This window comes from Acanthochromis polyacanthus, chromosome 2, assembly GCF_021347895.1.
Source record: "Acanthochromis polyacanthus isolate Apoly-LR-REF ecotype Palm Island chromosome 2, KAUST_Apoly_ChrSc, whole genome shotgun sequence".
Lineage (NCBI taxonomy): Eukaryota > Metazoa > Chordata > Actinopteri > Pomacentridae > Acanthochromis > Acanthochromis polyacanthus.
In genome coordinates this window covers 5,744,145-5,762,056 of record NC_067114.1, presented here as the reverse complement: position 1 = coordinate 5,762,056, position 17,912 = coordinate 5,744,145, and the positions used below count along the sequence as shown (strand labels likewise).

The window sequence follows — 17,912 nt, the reverse complement described above, 5'->3', positions numbered from 1 at the left end:
GTGTGTCATACAAAGCCACTGCAGTTTAATCAAGGCTGTTTCCATTATGCCTGACCTCACTAGTGCCTTATGATTTTAGGCAAGTAGTTAAAATTTCATTGATTGCTCAGTATGTGTTACACAACTGGGATCATTCATCTAATATAAGAAACAGCATAGATGATAAGGTGAGGACAAAAGGAAAGTGTGTGTGCAGCGCTCCTCTATTTTTGTACTGATACACAGAGAAAAACAGCTTGTATTATTCAGTAATTGCCAAATGTAAACAAATTAAGCTTTCCCAAGGCAAAACGTCTTGGCATAATTTCACTTCTTTTAGCTAGCTTGTGCCGTGCCATAACATGAAATTACTATAGTGTTTTCCCATCATGAATAGGGCATCAGCGCTCAAGTGGCAGAAAGGCTGACTAAAGCATAATAACATATAGAGGCAATATCATTTGGAATTTTAGAATAGAGCAGAACTGGTTTCATATAAAGTAAAATCGCCCCAGGCCTTCTCGATTCTATCTGTTTTTATCACATCTTTCCACTCTGCAGTCCGTGGAGCATTTCTCTGCTGTACCTGATTGAGACATAGTCTCAGGCAAACGCTCACAATGACAACTGCACCTCTCTTAGGATCACTGTTGAATCTCACCTTAAAGTCTTCCTGTCAACAGAGCCTGTAAAACATGCGGCAGTTTCCAAATCTGAATAGAAAAGCTTTGTTGTGGAAAATAACATTTCTGTACAAAGGCTACTGTGGTCTAGAATGGCGATTTTCTTTTGCTTGATTCACACAAGGCCATTCACAGTGTTGAGGCTTGTTGCATACTATGCTGCAATGCACTATTCAGAGTTACGGCTCAGGGAAAGTTATTGTGACTAGTTTTTTTTTTTAAATTAATAAATAAATAAAAAAATCGAGGAAAATGTTTTCTAAAAGATCCACAGTGAAGTACAGAAATGGCACGTAATGGAGTCTGTTTTCTTCCATTTCAAATGGGGCCACTTTACTGCATCAAAATGATCAGTTCATAATTTTCTAAGCAATAGCAGCAACAAAAGAAAGTACAACAAAAACAAAATTGATGAAGATACAAAGCTCATATCTATTAAGGAGTATGAATAGCAAGTAATCATGTCAGAAAACTGTGGTTATCACAGACACGTACACTAACAAGATGCATCACACATCTTAGGACAGCGACAAACAGAAGAGTAAAGAAGCTGATATGACATTTCGAAATTATTTTAAACACTAGAAAACAATTCCATGACATCTTGTTCAAACACTGATACCATCATGTCGGTGTCTGAGGTCACACATTTTTTGGTTTAAAATAGTTTATCTATAAGGATAGTGCACAGTACATCTGGCCAACATGTTTACCGTTTTTTTTTTTTTTTTTGTCAAAAACAGAACAATGGAAAAAGACCTTTCACAGTCTGAAAACTGATTTTAGATGAAGATTAGCAAGACGTCCAGCTCACTCACTGCTGTGCATTTTACAAATCGTATTTTAGGAATCTCAGTGTGGTATTACTCTAGCATTATTGGCTATTGTATTTCCAACCCCCCTCAAGTCTCTTTTCTCATCTCAGTTCGTACCCAGATATGATTTAACACTCAATCACAGTCTCTTTCAAAAGTCTAAATACTGTCAGCATTAATAGCTACGAGTATCTGCAGCATTTTGGTAATGTGATTTTCCAGCTTGGTCAATAGGCACATTATAGAGAGTAATACATTTAACTTTTGTGTAAACCTTGTAACCGTATTCGACGTTGGCTCATTTTCAGTCACCGCAGTGACACCTATAAGGATTGTTTTTGACAACATGCAGAATGTCACCTTGGTATAACAGGAGCTCACAAAGCTGCAATGGTGTGTGAGTACTGGAAGCTCCCAGGGCAGGCAATAAAACTCATGGTAATCAGTGCAGAAAACATATCTGGTGAAGTTTCCATTACATTATATCCAAAACATGTGGTTTCAGCAAACTGTCTAATTCTCATTTTAAATTTCCACTTAAATATCTATAATCTATATGAACCCCGGGCTATCTTCAGGGTAATTTCGCAACCTTTACTTTATAAGCTCTTATCTTGGCCATTATAATGTCTGGTCACACATGCTGAATGTTGTTTTCATCAGTGAATTCTAGACTATAGTCAGATTTTCATTATTTGATAGCATAGTATTTCCTTATTTTTATATGAGCATTTATATCAAGGGGAAAAATCGTTATGAAATGTTTTCACATGTATCTCACTGTAAAATGCTGGCAGTAGAGGTGTTTTTTCATAATTATGTAGGCGAGATTGTCTCCAATCTTAGAACCATTATGGTGGGATTCTCTATGACTTAAAATGTTCAAATGAAAAAATACATGCCTAACAGAAATAAATGTCATTGTATTATTAACTGAATTGTTGATATATTGCAGCCTACTTGCAGAGGTGCATCATCGATGTTGTTCGCCTCTACTTTATTTTCATTGTGGGCTTAGATTATACAACTGCATTTCTAGACTCATATTATGGAAATTATTAGCTTCGTTTGGATCTTTCTTCAAACTCATACACCTGCTTTGCAATCCTGCAGATTCACAGTTCTTGTTAAAATTAATTTGCAGTTTATGCTGTGATAATTAAACAGAAACTTGGCAGCAAAAGTTAATTCTGATTGAACATGATGTGTGTTAAGTTGAAACTAAGTTAAGTGAATACAATTTACGCATCGAAAATTACCAAACAGAAGACTGCTGATGCTATTGTGCTGACCTGAAATTCACTAGAATTCAACTTGGGTCTCTTTTTTTTTTTTAATTGTTAGTTATACCTATTATTGTTAGTTACTGATTAAAACATTAAGGGATGGGAAGGTGTGAGCCTTTTTTCAGCTTCTGAAAAAGGGCTTGTCAGAAAAAAATCAAGAACTGGTGCCGTAAAGACAGAATAGACAAAGCACATCACGTCACTTCTTACTCATGACGTTTGTCTCACTTTTTCAGTGTTAGAGAAGAGGGAGTTGAAGCTAAAGTAATATCTGTCTTGTAATGTAGTGTTATTTGATATTATGAATAAAAAATGGACAATATGCATCTTAATTCATTTTATCCTTAAGCCCATACACAGTGAATGATTTGGTTCCCCCTCACACCAATATTTGAATACATTTGGAAACTCCAGTGGTCCAGACACTGGTAATGGATATACATGGCAGTAAATATATTGATCCATATGAGTCCAGGGACCACAGAGTGAAAAAAACTCCCAATAAATCAATGGGACATATGCAGTCTATGAGGTGACTTTCCCAGTTTGTTAATGCATTTGTCCTGCCACAAAAACAACCACTCAGGAGGCTGCAATTTGTTGTGTGTTGTGACTAGTTTACAAGATAAACGCAAGTCTCCATTCCTGTTCACATGATGTTTGAATAAACCATAAATGAAGAAAAGCCTGTGTGGTCAAGGATTGCTCAACAACCAGCCCAAGGACTTACCAACCATGGGAGGGAGCCAGCTGTGCCTTTTCACGTTAGCTCTTGCCACTCTCCCAACCCCTCCCGCCCCACGCAACAACTCCCTGATGCACTCCGAATGACAGAGGAAAGGAAATTATCGAACACCAATACAATAAAGCTGTCTGGTAACTTAATAGGGCTGCTGAGCAGGGGCACTGTGGCCATCTTGCTTTGAGGCGATAATGAGAGTCATCATTCCCTCTTGGGCTGGAAGAAAAGGGGCCTCCTCAGCGGCGGTGGTGTGTGAGTGTACATGTTTGAGTGTGTGTGCGCATGCGTGTGCTAGTCTTTGAGCTGCTTTTAGTCCGGTGAGGCCCAATAAGCAAACAGCACAGTGCTTTAACAAAGCCAGAGAGATATCCCACTGAATACAGCTCCGGAAAGATCTGTGAGAAATTCTGTTCATTAAATCAGGCTAAAGTCCAGATATTGACTTTGTGGGCTTTGGGGAGACACAAAACATACACTGTCCCATATATCATATTACAGGTCCCTCAACCATTTATATGTTTGGGGAATATGTCTCAGGTTAATAAAAGCTGTCTTTCAGCAAAGATAAAAGTGGCGTTTGTTAGTAGAACTCAACATGAATTGTTGTCTAATGAGAGAAGCGGCACTGATGTATTTGCACAAGCAACAGCGTACTGTGTTACCAATGGACTAGTACTCAGGAGAATCATTTATCAAGCTTTAAACAAAGGGCTCTTTTCCTGTTTATTTAAATTACCAGTGGGGTTTCCATTTAATGAAATCATACAAATTGAGGAACATTGTCTACGAGCAGTTTTGTGGACATTAAAGGAGATCCTAAGGGATGCCGTTTTAGATATTTACATGTTGAGAGACTGCTTCTGTAGTCCTTTAATAAGCATCGTGACATATTGCATGGGACATCAGTTTCTCAACACTACAGTGTGGATAGGGGCTGACGGTGGACACTTATGGTACGACTGCTCGGTTCTTGCTTTCACTCTCAGTTTAGTACACTGTAAGTTGAACATAGTTAAACATGGCCTGAGGACAGGACTGTGTGGAGGGGCAGGAGAAGGTGGCAGGCAGAAGTCAAAAGGCATTTTGTGCTCGCAGCCATGGATGTATTAAGCAAAGGATGAGGTGGCAAACATGGCAGGCCATTCATTTCAAAGAGAACTGCTCAAACATTTGCATACAAAGAAAAGAAGTTTCTAGGTTCCATAATGCATGCACATTGCAATCTTTAACTCCCCTCTGCATCAGCTGCCCACACAGAAATGACACAGAAATAACTCTTGGTGACATTTGCAACGATTCCAAGAGTTCCAGTGTCATGCCAAGGGACTGTTTGACCTGCCGACTGTGCTGACCCCAGCTACAGTGTAAAATCGGTGCACAACGCAGCAGTGTACCTGAGGACTTGATCTCCGCCCAATGGGAGTTTGGGTAATAGGGACTACGCTGTGTTTATACTCCTGCCTTGGTAGCTTTTCCCATTTGCTGATGGCGAACCCAAGGGTGCACAGCAAGCAATTAAAATTTAATGCAGAGAAAACAAAGAGCACAACTTTTTTGAACATTACTACATGAATAAAAGCCTTTTCTCCCCTTTTGGCATTTATTTAAAAATGCAAATATATGAAGCTACCAATGCCCTCGCAACATGTGGGGCAAAGTAAAATGCATGAATCAAAAATTTAAGGAGCAACTGATATGCTTTTTTTGGTTTGTTTTTTTAGGGTAACTAGACATATCTTTGTGAAATCCCCCAGTAAGTCAGTCTTTTCTCTTGCAAAACTAAAAAGTAGAGTTTGAAAAGATGCCTGGTAAAGCAAAGTTGTACCATTTGAAACTGCAGCAAAGAAAAAAGCATTCAAATCAATAACCCCTTATAGATTCACTAATGTCTGAGCAAAGTCCTTGATCTCAAGGTTCGAGCTTTTGATGGAATATTGCATGTGCACAACACAGATATCACGATGAAAAGATGCGTACAGATATAGATGGACAGAAAAAGATACAGTAGACAGAGCAGCTGCTACAGAAAACTCCTCTACTACCACTGTGTGGAGAATAATACACAGTGATGAGTAAGGAATGTACAGATAGCAAATTATTTCTGCATCATGAAAGGGCAAAAATAAATAAACTTGGCACTGCGGTTTGCAATGGAGGCAGAATATGGTTAGAGTCCAAGTTTACATAAACCCCCCGCCCCATGTTGATATACTGTAGTTGATAACAGAGAGTAAGAAAAACTGACATCATTAAGATTCACCAGTGTGCAAGCAAAGCAGCACAAGCAAACCTCCTCCAACCCCCAGATGACTATCAAGCACTGTGTTTTCCAAGCATGGAGGTAATGAGACAAATACTTATTACTCAAGTAAAAATGGCATGAATATTAGCATCGCATTAGGCCCTGAATTTAATGATGTTGTAAGTACAATATGTCACTGTTACTCAGAGGCAAAACATACAGTATTTAAACATCGTACAGAGAAAAAGGAGAAAATATGAAGAAAGCACAGCCTATTCCAGTGCAGCGTCTCACACAGAAGCATGCCTAAGCAAAAGATGGAGGCATGGATGAGAAAATGGGACTGAATCTGACAAATCATAACTGAGCTTAACATGCCACTGCATGGAGTGCTGAAGTAAAATGGTGTACAGCGACTTGTATTAGGTGAATCGAGGGTGATCGCTTAGTTAGAAATGGGACCATCGGTACTCACTAAAGGGGTGCAAGGTGTCCAATATTCAGGGTTCAGCTCAGCTCGCGGACGAAGGTCCAGATATTCAGGGTTCAGTTCAGTTCGGGCACGAGTTAATGTTCCCTTCACGGAAGATTGAAAAAGAAGTCTGTTAGAGTTGCTTGTTTATCTATGGCCTGGATGTCATTTATACAGATAGTCTAAAGAAGATTTAACAGTTTTAAGAGCCCACAAACCCCAACATGGGGACATTAAACACAATAGCAAAGTATAATACATATCACACACTAATCATTTTTAATAAGCCTATTTAACTGTCCTCAAATGAACTTGACTCTGTACTGTCTTTATTTAATGGCATTAAGATACATCAAACAATTTATAGTAAAGCAACAAAATCAACATTTCATAATGAATTTTCAACAGTAATTTCTCCAAAATGAAGAGCAAAAGAGGTTAGAATCCACTTCTCCATTCCTGAGGCCCTGTGCCCTAAATGACAGGCCAGTGGAATGGACTGAATCTGCTGGGCCCCATGAGGTCTATGATGTATACTGTAATTATCTGCTGATTCTCAAAATGGCTGTGTGTAATGAGGCTATGCTGCATGAAACCCCAGGCATAAATCACTGTCTTTAACTGACTTCCAGATGACCAACAACAACACACAGAGCAGAAGCAGAGAGAAAAGAGGAAATGGGTTATCTGGGCAGCAGTGCTATATTACACCCAACTTGTGCTTCTTATCAGTGAAGGCCATATTGTTAGCCAAAGTTGCTTCCTTAAGACAGTTTCCTAAAAATAGTCGACTCACTTGCACTTATTCTGAGTTATTTCTCTGTTTATAGCTTTGCTAACAGTGTACTAGCTCCTCACAGCTTTATTTAGCTATGCAACACAGGTGGAGACTATTTTGTTCATGCTGTATTAGGCTCAACTATGTTGAATGGCAACACGCCAGTCAGCCTGTCTGACTGTCTGCTGTCACTGGCATGAAACTGCCTCCATCGCCTGACTCATACACACAGTCATAAACAGCTACCACCCCCACCACAGCACACGCACATACTCACACATTTTGAACATGAACCCAGCAAATTGTTCCTATGTACATGCAATCATTTAAAAGTATATTCCGGACAGGATACACAGAATTGAGTGAATGCCAGGCATGTGCAGTTCAATCAGATACAGCATGATCATTTCTTGGGAGATGTGCCTCCGAAGAAAATTAATATGATACACGATGAGGCTATTTTTTTCTTTTGGTTGGAGCATTGTCATCAGAGAACACCGTTGCAGGTGCTGCATCAATTATTTTTGATTACCACTACGTATTTAACTTGGAAAACAATGCAAAAGACACTTGAAAGTTGTAAATGGGATTTATTGTACAGTTCAGAGTGAGAAATACAAACAACGAGCAATTACCTTTTTGTGGATCTCCTGCAAAATCATTCTGTGTACAAATTCACAATATCAGTTTGAAAATTAACCAGTGAAACAACAAAAACAAAAGTCATTAGGGTGGTTAAAAGATACAAAGCATCAAGGTAAAACTAATAATACTTCTGACTGAATAAAATTAGGTTTCGTTAGAGGTGGAGGGCGTCCTCATTACATTACCATCACTGTCTTTGTGATTTGAGACTCCCACAAGCCTGTTCACTTGTTGCTGCCTGTATTAAAAACAAACGAGAGAGTTCATTTAATTAGCAGCATAGTTCTTGAATATGAACATGATTAATTGATTGGCCAACAAGCATCGATAGAGAGTGCCATTAAAAAAACATGTGCACACTTTAAATCTGCAGTGTGCACTTTAAGATAGCTGAGCATTTTGCTGTGCCATTGCTTACCTTGCTAATAGAGTCCAAACAAGTACTGAATATTTTAGCTCTCACTGCAGTGAAATTATTGCAGAGACATCTTGGATTGTATAACATCACACAGATGTTTCTCTGCTTGTTACTTTGTGCAGAATTTATGGTTCCTGTATTACTAACATTGCTGTAATAGCAATTTAACAATTGATAATCTTACTTAAAGACATTATCTACATACAGGAAATCTCCAAAATATTGACAGGGGCATTTTACAGAACAGTTGCATCTGTCTTTGGTTAATTTGTGAGAGTACTTCTGCTATGAGGTTGCAGTTGCTGCACAGACAATATGTATATTTACCCATCATGCATTGGTAAATAGTAAAGGCACAAACCTAGCCTTATGGTTTCTGATTCTTTTGTTCAGACATTAGGTGAATAGATAGATGTTAAATACCTTGCTTGCATAATATCAACAAGAAAACATGATGAACGTTTTTGAGCAAACCTAGCCTTTATGAAATTAATATGCATTCCTTTAACCCAAACAACATTGTTAATGAACTCTACTTTGGAAACTTACACAACAAAAGCTACACTGACATAAGAACTGTCCGTTTAACATTGCATCCTCCATGATTCACACGTTTTGGGCTTGCATTAGCTCATAGCTTAAGATAAATTAACACCACTTTAGCCAAAACTAACATTAGTCATATGTGGTGAAAGTTTGAAAAGCAAACATTAATTTATGCAATTTTCTTTAGAAATATTTAGCTCATTTTGAATCTCTCACAAGATAATATTTTAACACATTAATTCAGTAACTGCCATAAAAGCTTGGAGCATTAAGCTAATAGACATATTGATGTTAAATTAAAATTTGCTTACCATGATCCCTGAGCAGACATCAGTGAGCTCTGCTGGCTCTGCTTCTGTTCTGTCCGATGTACGGTGGAGAAAATAGTGCTGTGCTTTGAATAGTTAGGGCTTGTCCATTTAAACCAGCAACTGGAGGCGCACAAAATATTTGAGGGGACATTTTTGAACACTTTGTCTACATAAACTGATACAGTTTTCTTATCCCTGCAGCCAGTGCAACGCCCAATGGTGTGTTATTTAGACAGTGGTTCTGTGTTGTTTTTTTTGTTTTTTTACCATGGCAAGCATGGTAAATCCAAGCTGTGTGTAAAGCTTGCTATTATTCTGATAAATGAAGATGTGTAGGCTTCTGTTATTTTTACCACTGGGATCAAATTCATTCTATTAAAATGTGCCAGATCACTTAACGAGAAACTTTTCACGCAACCCTTCGCAAATTCCTCCAATTATTGGATAAAGACAAGGGAAATGGGTGAAAAGAGGTTGAGCAATACTCTATCTCATTATGCATCATCTTAATGTATTCTACTTGTCTGTCAATCTAATTAATGGCAGTCCTCCGTAAACCGCCCAGAATGTGAGATTATTTATTAGTACCAGGGCATTTATCACCAGTGTGATAAGTGACAGAGAGAGGGGAAGTGAGAGCTGGCAACATTATAATTGATCATTTTTCACTCCACATAGTCAGAGTGATTGTGGTAAATCCTTGGTTACAGTCTGCGATACTGTTAACGCTGACAACAAAAATATGGTACATGAATAAAGCAGGTTATTGAGATTGATTGAGTGCCAGCAGTGACGTGAGACGTTGATACACTTTCCATTACCTGAAATGGGAAAAAAAGTGGAACATTTTAGGTCCAAATGTTGCAGATCATTAAAGTTATAGTATTAAGGAGTCTACTTTTGCATATAATTTTTTTTGTTCTTCTCTAATGCTTTCTCTATATTTAACTGAAAATAGCATTAAAATTAATATTTGGATTTCCTAATTCTTAAAATCTGGTGACTAAACATATAAAGACAAACAAAAATAAACAAAATGTTCTATCCAAAAATGACTGATAAATGGAAACTAGTGGTGTAGATGATTGTTAGGAGTAAAACTGATTTGGGTTCCTCTTACGTGAATAAAGGGTGAGGCTGAAGAAACTGAGGTTTGAATGACTGTGAGGGAGTCCCACGTTAAAAACACTCCATCAGTTTACACGGTTGCAGAAAAAAACAAAAATTAAACTATTAAAGCTTTTTAGAAACAGCCTGATTTTTGGTCATTTTGGGACTAGAGGTGCTCAACTATGCTGCAGTTCAGTATCAGTTGAAGATGCATCTTCATGTGGTGATAAAATGATCTCCTCGTGTCAGAGAAGCGGCAATAATCACAAGTGAATGAACAAGAGCATCTCATGTTACTGTGGTAGGATACACAGTGCCTCCTTTGTTTACTGTGTGGTTCATGACGAAGAGAAATCATTACTCAATTTAACAACAAGTTCCTGTAAATGATAGATTAGACAAGGAGCTACTTTTGACCTTCGTTGGACAGCAGGAGTAGTTTCACAATCAGGGGCATGAACCAGCCACTTCAGGGGGTATTTACACTTCCACATGAAAAATCTTTGCTGGATATGAATCATTCTCCCCACAAAAATATTTATGCATACAATTATGAATTGCTAGACGGATTGCCTGACAACGCCAAAAAGGTAATTCCACATTTTTTGAATAGGATCTTTCAGAATAAGTGATTGGTTGAACAATATCTGGGTCAATATAAAATTGTGGGACTTTTTCTAACATAGTTGACAGGTATCATAGTTGACATTTTTGCTGTTCTCAGGCCTAAAATCAACATGGCTGCCTATAACCAAACACCACCTGGCATTTTTACAGAGAGATTCTTCCAAATAGTATATATACAATTGAGTAAAATCGAAATTGAAAGTTATTTATGAAGATATTGTAGTAAACTTGTTGTCATGTGATAGATCCACACTTGACTCACACACTACTTCATATTAAATAAGTCAGAAAGCCTTGGAGTCTTCCAGTCTTTTCTTCAGGAGGAAATGGCATCATGTGGAGCAGGTCATGTGTTCTGGAATTAACGCACTTCCTTGGTGTTTTTGTAATGGGTAACTTAGTTAAAAGGGATTTCTCAGACACAGATAAAATTTGTTGTTTTCCACATAGAAATTTGATATATATTAGCTAATTAAAGGGTGCTTGTTATTAAATTAGGATGGTTATTTAGTTGACATTTTAGTGATGTCCAGTCATTTTTTATTCATAACTGAATGTTTCCATAATAAATAATTATGGAATTTGTAAAGACATGATCATAATGAACATAAAAACATTTTTTTTTAACTTTTAATAAAAATGTATACAAGATATATCCCTTCAAAAGTCCCTCAATGATAGATTGACCCATCTGCTGAAATCCATCAGACCCTTACATGTAAATGTTTATACCTTCTTAGTTTGTGTAGGATTGTTGGCGGTTTGGAGTCTGGATCCCAGCATGCACTTGACAGGGGGCAAAATGTTTCAAACATCAGCAGATAATATTATTCATATCTAATTTCAATTTAAACTTAGCATTTCACCAAAACTACAAGTCATATAACTGTGAGAAGAAAGTGGAGCACACTATTCAACGTACTGCAACGAGCTTTTAAATTCTCAATCAGCACAAATAGACACAACAGAGAGCTATACCACAGGCCATTAAGAAGTTGGAAACCTTGATCTTTTGCACCACAGAGTATGATGTATAAGCATTATAGTCACGCAGTCATGCAACCTGCTAGTTTGAGAGAAATACACTTCACACAGTTTTAGAGATTTAGCTCTTGCTCTTTTGGAAGCTGGCCGTACTTATTTACTTGTTACATTGGACAAAAGCATTGCAAAGCCAAAATTAAAGTACATGTAAACTTAAATTAGTGTAGAAAACTCCATCTGAAGTAGAAGTAAAGTCCTTTGTGTTCTTTGAAACAGCTAAAATAAAAGCAGCAAAGGATCTGAGGGGCCTTTATGGTTCATAGATTAAAGACTAATGTTGCTACACTGTTGAACCTGAAGAAAATGAACTTTGATGACCAACATGTAAAAGTAAGAATAACAACATACACCTGAAAGCCTCAGAGGAACTATAAAGCTACTCTGCAGAACTTGTCTCGATACCGTGGGCTGAGAAGATGAGTTTCATTAGGGGAATAAAATACACTTTAATTAGCTTTACCATTAGTCTAGCCCTGCCAAGCCTTCCGAGTCACAGCAGACCTTTAATTCTGTTTAATTACCTTAGAGATACCAGTGTATGCACTCTTCCTTGACATCACAAGACAACATTCATTTCTCAACAAGTGCTGTGTGTGTGTTTGCTGCTCGGAGAAGAACATGATGTTTATCTTGTGACTGGTGGCAGGAATCATGAGGGAGTAACGACACTTTACTTATTACAGTTTGTGGACGACTTATTCGAGCAGTTTTTCAATGATTACTTATTTATTTAGCCATTCATGTGTTTATTTATTAACTAATTTCATCAATACATCAACGCAATTACGATGTTGCATAAACAAATAAGGCGATTTGATGAAAATAAACATGATAAATTGGAGGACTTTTCCAAAACTGGCGGCCGAAAAGCAAAACGTAGATCGGTCGGAACAACTAAAATACGACATCGAGCACATTCCACTCCTAGTAGTGTTAATATTAACACTCACAGCACAGTAAAATCAATCACAGCATCATCTGACTTGTCTCTGGAAATTGCCCACTATCGGTTAATATATTACGGCCATAATCACCCTGCGCTGGCATGGCTGTCTCCTTCTCAGCAGCCTGCTGACTTACAGTCAGAGCTCTGGTAATGTAAATGAGCCCATAAAGTGGCCCTGTGTGGGGAATTTCCCTCTGGACATCAGACTCAGATCAGCTGAGTAGTGCTGCTGCTTATTCCACAATGCAATCCTTTCTTCATACAAAATAATTAGAATTAGCTGGGGTTATTTTTCTTGCTTATTTGCTTCATCTTCTTCTTCTTTCTTTCTTTTTTTTTTAACAGTTTGCCTGGTCTTCATCATTGGAAAACTAAATAGCAAGAAAAAAAAGAGAAAGACTATACAACGGATGGAAGAGTCAGTGCGCAGTGCAAAGGAAAATAGAATGAATGGGTGGAAATTGGTGATGATTAGGAAATGAGAACGCGCAAGAGGGTGCTCCTAACTTATTTATATTAAGCTGTTGAGATGGCTAGGCGAGAAAATCTGTGATTATTATTCTTTGATTTGCAAAGCTACGCCGTGATTGGCCCTTCCTTTGGTGGCGGCATTAAACTTTATGTTTATGGGTCCCAGTGTTAAGCCCATTTCCACGCTCCCCATTCCACACACTAAGTATTGACATTCCATTTAGGTTGACGACAGAGAAGAGGGTATTTTATGACAGAAATGTAATGGAAATGCACGCGGCGAGTATTGCAGTAAAAAATATCACCCAATTACAAGGACATCTTTGCATAGTTGCAGAGTAAAGAAGATATGCATGATGCACCTCTGCTTTGTTCAGAAAGAACAAAGGGAAAGGGATTCATCTCAGCCCTCCGCCCTTCCGCTCTCTTTGTTGTATAAAAACACATACAAAGAGAATATTCTCTAATGAAAAGATACATCGTGAATGTGTGCGCGCCGACAGAAATTAATGTCAAGATTATATTTCAATATGATAATTAATTACACAAGTTTTAAAGTGCCCCTGCCAAATGTAAATTAACACAGATGCAACATCTAAAGTGTGTTCAGGGGAGGGGGGTGAATAAATGTAATACTCTGCATTGTTAACATGGTTATTCAATGAAGGTGCTTTGTGAGTGAATGGAAAACAAATTAGGTTAAAGTCTTGTGACAAGATAAATAAAACCATGATCAATTAAGTGGTTGAAAAAGAGGGCAGTCCAGCACTCAATGGGAGCAGTCTTGCTGTTACAGTTTAATTCTTGAGCCACAGAGAAGCATTGATTCCTCCTGGCACCCTGTCCTTGTCATTACAGTCGATGCTGAGGCCAGCCCAAACCATTCTCAACAACCGCTAATGGGCTCCAGGAATTCAGCCGGACTTGTGGCAGAATTCTAATAAGCAGATTTTATGAATTTGGAGTGCAGGGACTAGAAGGCAGAATGTTGCACGGCGTCCAGAGAACACAGCGAATGCATTACCAAAACAATTCTCTCCCATTACTGCACAGTCGGAATTACCTCTGTTCTAAGATGCTGAAATGAGATCAAGGTGATGGGGGGGGGGGGGGGGGGGGTCAGCTTTTTCTGATGAAACAGGTTGCAAGAGGAACTTCACTGAACAAACATTTCAGTCGTGTAAAAAGATGTTTCCTTAACTATCTAACTAGCAAAACTAATATACGACATTCAAGTTCAGCAACAAAAGCTTTTTTTTTTTTAAGCCCTTTATTTTTCTCCTTCTGCCCTTCATCTATTGTGTAAAAGCATCTTTCATCTCTCAAGTGTAGGACTTCATCGCGCTTGGGGTCTGTCTCTGGTTCTGGCCTCAGAATTGTGTTATCCAGGGTGTTCTCCCGGAGGACCGATGTACAAAAGGAGAAGAAAGTTGTTGCAGAGCAGCACTTTTCTCTGAGATCAGATGGTGGTCACTCTGTTGTGTTCTTCCCTGCCATTCATTTTCTTTGCACTGCGTGGTTTTTGCTCACTGCTCTTGAGCTTCTTGAAGCCTAAACTGTGCTATAGCTACAGATATATGTTGCTTGACTTGGCATTCATTTTCTAACACTTGTTAAGACATCAAATCCACCACAACATACAGATTAAACATCATCCTTGTATGTAGATTGTATAGCCAGAATTGTAATTTGTGTTAAAATGGTGCACTTGAAATATAGCCGTGGCTCTTGTGTCATACATGTTGTGCTTCAATGCTGTGCTGTGCTGAAATGTCACCAAAACAAAGGTCTGATTTGCTGTTTCGGTTGTGAGGATCAGACCAAAACCTGTTCTTCTATTCAAATCCAGATCTTATGCATCATTGAAAACCAATTTGTTCAAGTTTAACATAAACAAGAATAGAAGACCGGTGATCTTGTGGAATCTGCCGAGAGACGGATTGATAGAAACATAACCGTCTGTTGTGTTATCAGAGCAGCAAGAGACAGATTTTTCATGCAGCTCCACAGCCATTCTTACAAAACGTAGACGCTGTCTGTCTCTCTGCTGTATGTTTCTATCAATCTGCCTCAGTCTTTGTTTCTCCATCTAGTCAAAAGTTCTTTGTTCACTTTGGAACTAGTGCTCTGCTTCAAAAGAGCTCTGTGAATTGAAGAAGCTGTTACAGTAAAAGTGCTGCATTTAAGTCAACTGAGCATTCCCCCTCGAGGCCAGGCAATGTTTTCACTCATATAAGTCCAATATACCGACTTTCAGTGCCGCTCCACCCCACCCTATTAAACTCTAACTCTGGACAATGAAGGGTAGAAGAGTTGTAAGAATTTAAAGAAGCCTAAATCCACAGAACCCCCATACTGTGTGAGTCACAAAGGAGAAAAAAAAAGGCTATTACCTGCTATAGAGTATGAGCTGTATAGAATAAGAGACATTATTCTCTAACCTCCAAGCTCTCCAAGAGTCCATTACATTGCTTCATTTCTGATGGGAATTCTTATGTTCGTGAAAATACAGACTCACAAATTTGAATCCTGTACAGCCAGGTAGGACACAGTGTACGTACGAGCTGAGTGGCACCTTCTCTTATTCTGTGCCAACTCTTGTACATTTTTAGCAACACTAGGAAGAGTGCAAGGCTCCAAGGATGGCATTGTCAGTTTGAGGAAAGGTGCTGCAGCTAACAGGCTTTTAAAAGCTAGCACTAAACAAATGAGACAACTAACCTGATAGCATAGCATAACATGAAAGACTCCAAACTTGTGAGGCCCCAAAACCTGCCAGCATGTTTGAAAGGTTTGAAAGGTTGTAGTCTCAAATTCATAAAAATGACACCATTTGTCAGAGCCAGAAACTGCAAAACCAAAAAAGAATTGACAGATTGTTAACTTTTAGATGGTCCTTGAGTGATTCATGATGGGCCATTCCTTTGGAAAAACTGACTAAATGTGAGCTAAAAATTGTGATATCTCTTAAAAATCATTTCATTCTACATATCTCATTTAAAATTTCCAAATTCAATCAAATACTTGAGTAATAAAGGCTCAAAAACAATAAGAAGAAGAGAAAGGTGGGTGGTAGGTTAAGATACATACAGCATGGCGAAATGTCTTTTTTAGAGTTGATGTACAGAGCAGTGTGAAAACACCTGTTTGCAGAAATGCAAAGAGTTAAGTATCTATTGCATGTGGTGCCCTCTGTAGTTGTTTTCCCCCAATTAGTTACACCATGGACACTGTGTGTGTTGTAAAACAGATTCCAAGGTTTTTTTTCCAATTTTCTTTTGATTTATGACAACATTACTATGCTATAGGGAACAACGATATTTTTGAGTTCTCTCAACTCACTACATTGGTGTGGAAAAAATGAGCCCACAGTGAGTAAAAATGTAACAAGAGCAAAAACAAAAGTGTCCAGAAACTGTGTGGTGTCGAGAGACATAACTGCATGCAATTTACATTTGGTAAAAATGCCAAAAAGCATGTGCACTTTCATGTACTACTTTACAAAGCAAGCGGAAATGTTGCTGCTACTGCTTCACAAGTGATTGGCGACTCACAGGATGGTATTTGCAATTGGTTTGACTAATGCACACACGAAAATGTAAAATACCAGTAAGAAAACAATACAAGTTGTGAAATGTGAAATTAAAACGTAATAAATAAAAAAGCAAAAATGCAAATAATAACTAAGAGAAACAATTATTTAATCAAACTCCCCACAGAAAAATAATAATTGAATAATACAACCAAAAAAAAGTTTTATTGCAATGACAAAATAGAATAAAAATAATACATCGAGCATAAAAACAATGAGTACAACAATACCATTTAAGTGTTGCAGAATTCTAAATATTTTAATACACTACAAAGTCTTAAAAGATCAGTCTGTGTTCAAAAATATCAGTATTTTCAGTTTTTATGAAATCCTCTAGAAATCCTCAGCGGCTTGAAGGTTAATAACTGCAAACAGCATCACGGGATGTTTACCCCTGTAATTTTTGGAGCAGCAAAAAAGAGAAGAACTGGAGGAACCGAGGGGCCGTCATGCTTCATAAATTAAAAGCATTTATCATCGATACTCTGGTGCAACCCATGACCATGTAGTGCCTTATAAAATATTAAATGAATTTTAAAATCAATGAGAAAGCCAACAGGCGACCCGTATGAAGACTTTAAAACTGGTGTATTGTGTACTCTCCTCCTGGACTTAGTCAGCACTCGTGAAGCACAATTCTGGATTAATTTTAACTGATTGATTGTTTTCTGCAGCAGACCAGAAAAAAGAGCATTACAGTAGTTTAGCCTCCTAGTTGTAAAAGCCTGCATTAGTCTCTTTGTGTTGCTTGGAGAGAGAAATGGCCTCACTTTGGAAGTGTTCTTCAATAGATAAAAAGCTGTTTTTGTGGCACCCCGCGCACAGGCCTTGAAATTAAGATCAGAGTCTAAAATCACTCCAAGGTTTCTTGCTCCTTGGCTCGGGGTGAATCCCAGTGTTTTTAGGAGGCCAGTTTCTCTCTCTGAGCCTTTGAACCAATGATCAGTATGTCTTTTTTATCCTGGATATGCAGTAATAAAAAGGCATTTATATCTAAAATACAGATAAAAAGTGAGACTAGTATTTGTGGCAAGCTGTGCCTACACTTGTGGCTGTAGCATGCTACAATGTGTGTATTACTGGTTCCACGTGTCCTTTACAAGCATTGAGCCTTATTAAACAGATATCATTACAGAATCAACTGTTGTGATGTTTTTGGAATGCACATGCTGTACAAATGGTGGACACATAGCAGCTTAAAGTTA

The 17,912-nt window shown here is 38.1% G+C and overlaps 1 protein-coding gene across 1 annotated transcript in view; it reads right to left on the bottom strand.

The window, feature by feature from the left end:
- Positions 1 to 17,912, bottom strand: part of LOC110966859 (protocadherin-9) — a 210,592-nt gene that overhangs the window by 148,158 nt on the left and 44,522 nt on the right. The window contains 1 exon segment of the mRNA XM_051944662.1: positions 6,223 to 6,324. Coding sequence (XP_051800622.1) covers positions 6,223 to 6,324 — 102 coding nt within the window.